We start from the raw sequence: 286 nt of genomic DNA, 5'->3' as shown, positions 1-286 counted from the left end.
AGGGATCGGCGTCCGAGTGTGTCCTGGTGTCCCTCCTGGCCGCCCGCGCCCACAAGATCCGCCAGCTGAAGAAGCAGCACCCGTTCGTGGAGGAGGGCGTGCTGCTGTCCAAGATGATGGCCTACTGCAGCAAGGAGGCCCACTCGTGCGTCGAGAAGGCGGCCATGATGGCCTTCGTCAAGATGAGGATCTTGGAGCCCGACGAGAACCAGAGCCTCCGGGGATCCACGCTGCAGCAGGTGAGCCTCCTGCTGGGGGAGACGCCCGTCCTTTCACATATACCTAT

At 63.3% G+C, this 286-nt stretch overlaps 1 protein-coding gene across 1 annotated transcript in view; it reads left to right on the top strand.

Annotated features, from left to right (window-relative positions):
* LOC119589276 (aromatic-L-amino-acid decarboxylase-like) overlaps positions 1 to 286 on the top strand; it is a gene marked incomplete at its 3' end in the record, with an annotated part of 24,249 nt that overhangs the window by 18,104 nt on the left and 5,859 nt on the right. The window contains 1 exon segment of the mRNA XM_037937893.1: positions 3 to 239. Coding sequence (XP_037793821.1) covers positions 3 to 239 — 237 coding nt within the window.

The sequence above is a fragment of the Penaeus monodon genome, chromosome 25 (genome assembly GCF_015228065.2).
Source record: "Penaeus monodon isolate SGIC_2016 chromosome 25, NSTDA_Pmon_1, whole genome shotgun sequence".
Taxonomy (NCBI): domain Eukaryota; kingdom Metazoa; phylum Arthropoda; class Malacostraca; order Decapoda; family Penaeidae; genus Penaeus; species Penaeus monodon.
This window is presented reverse-complemented; position numbering and strand designations above follow the sequence as displayed.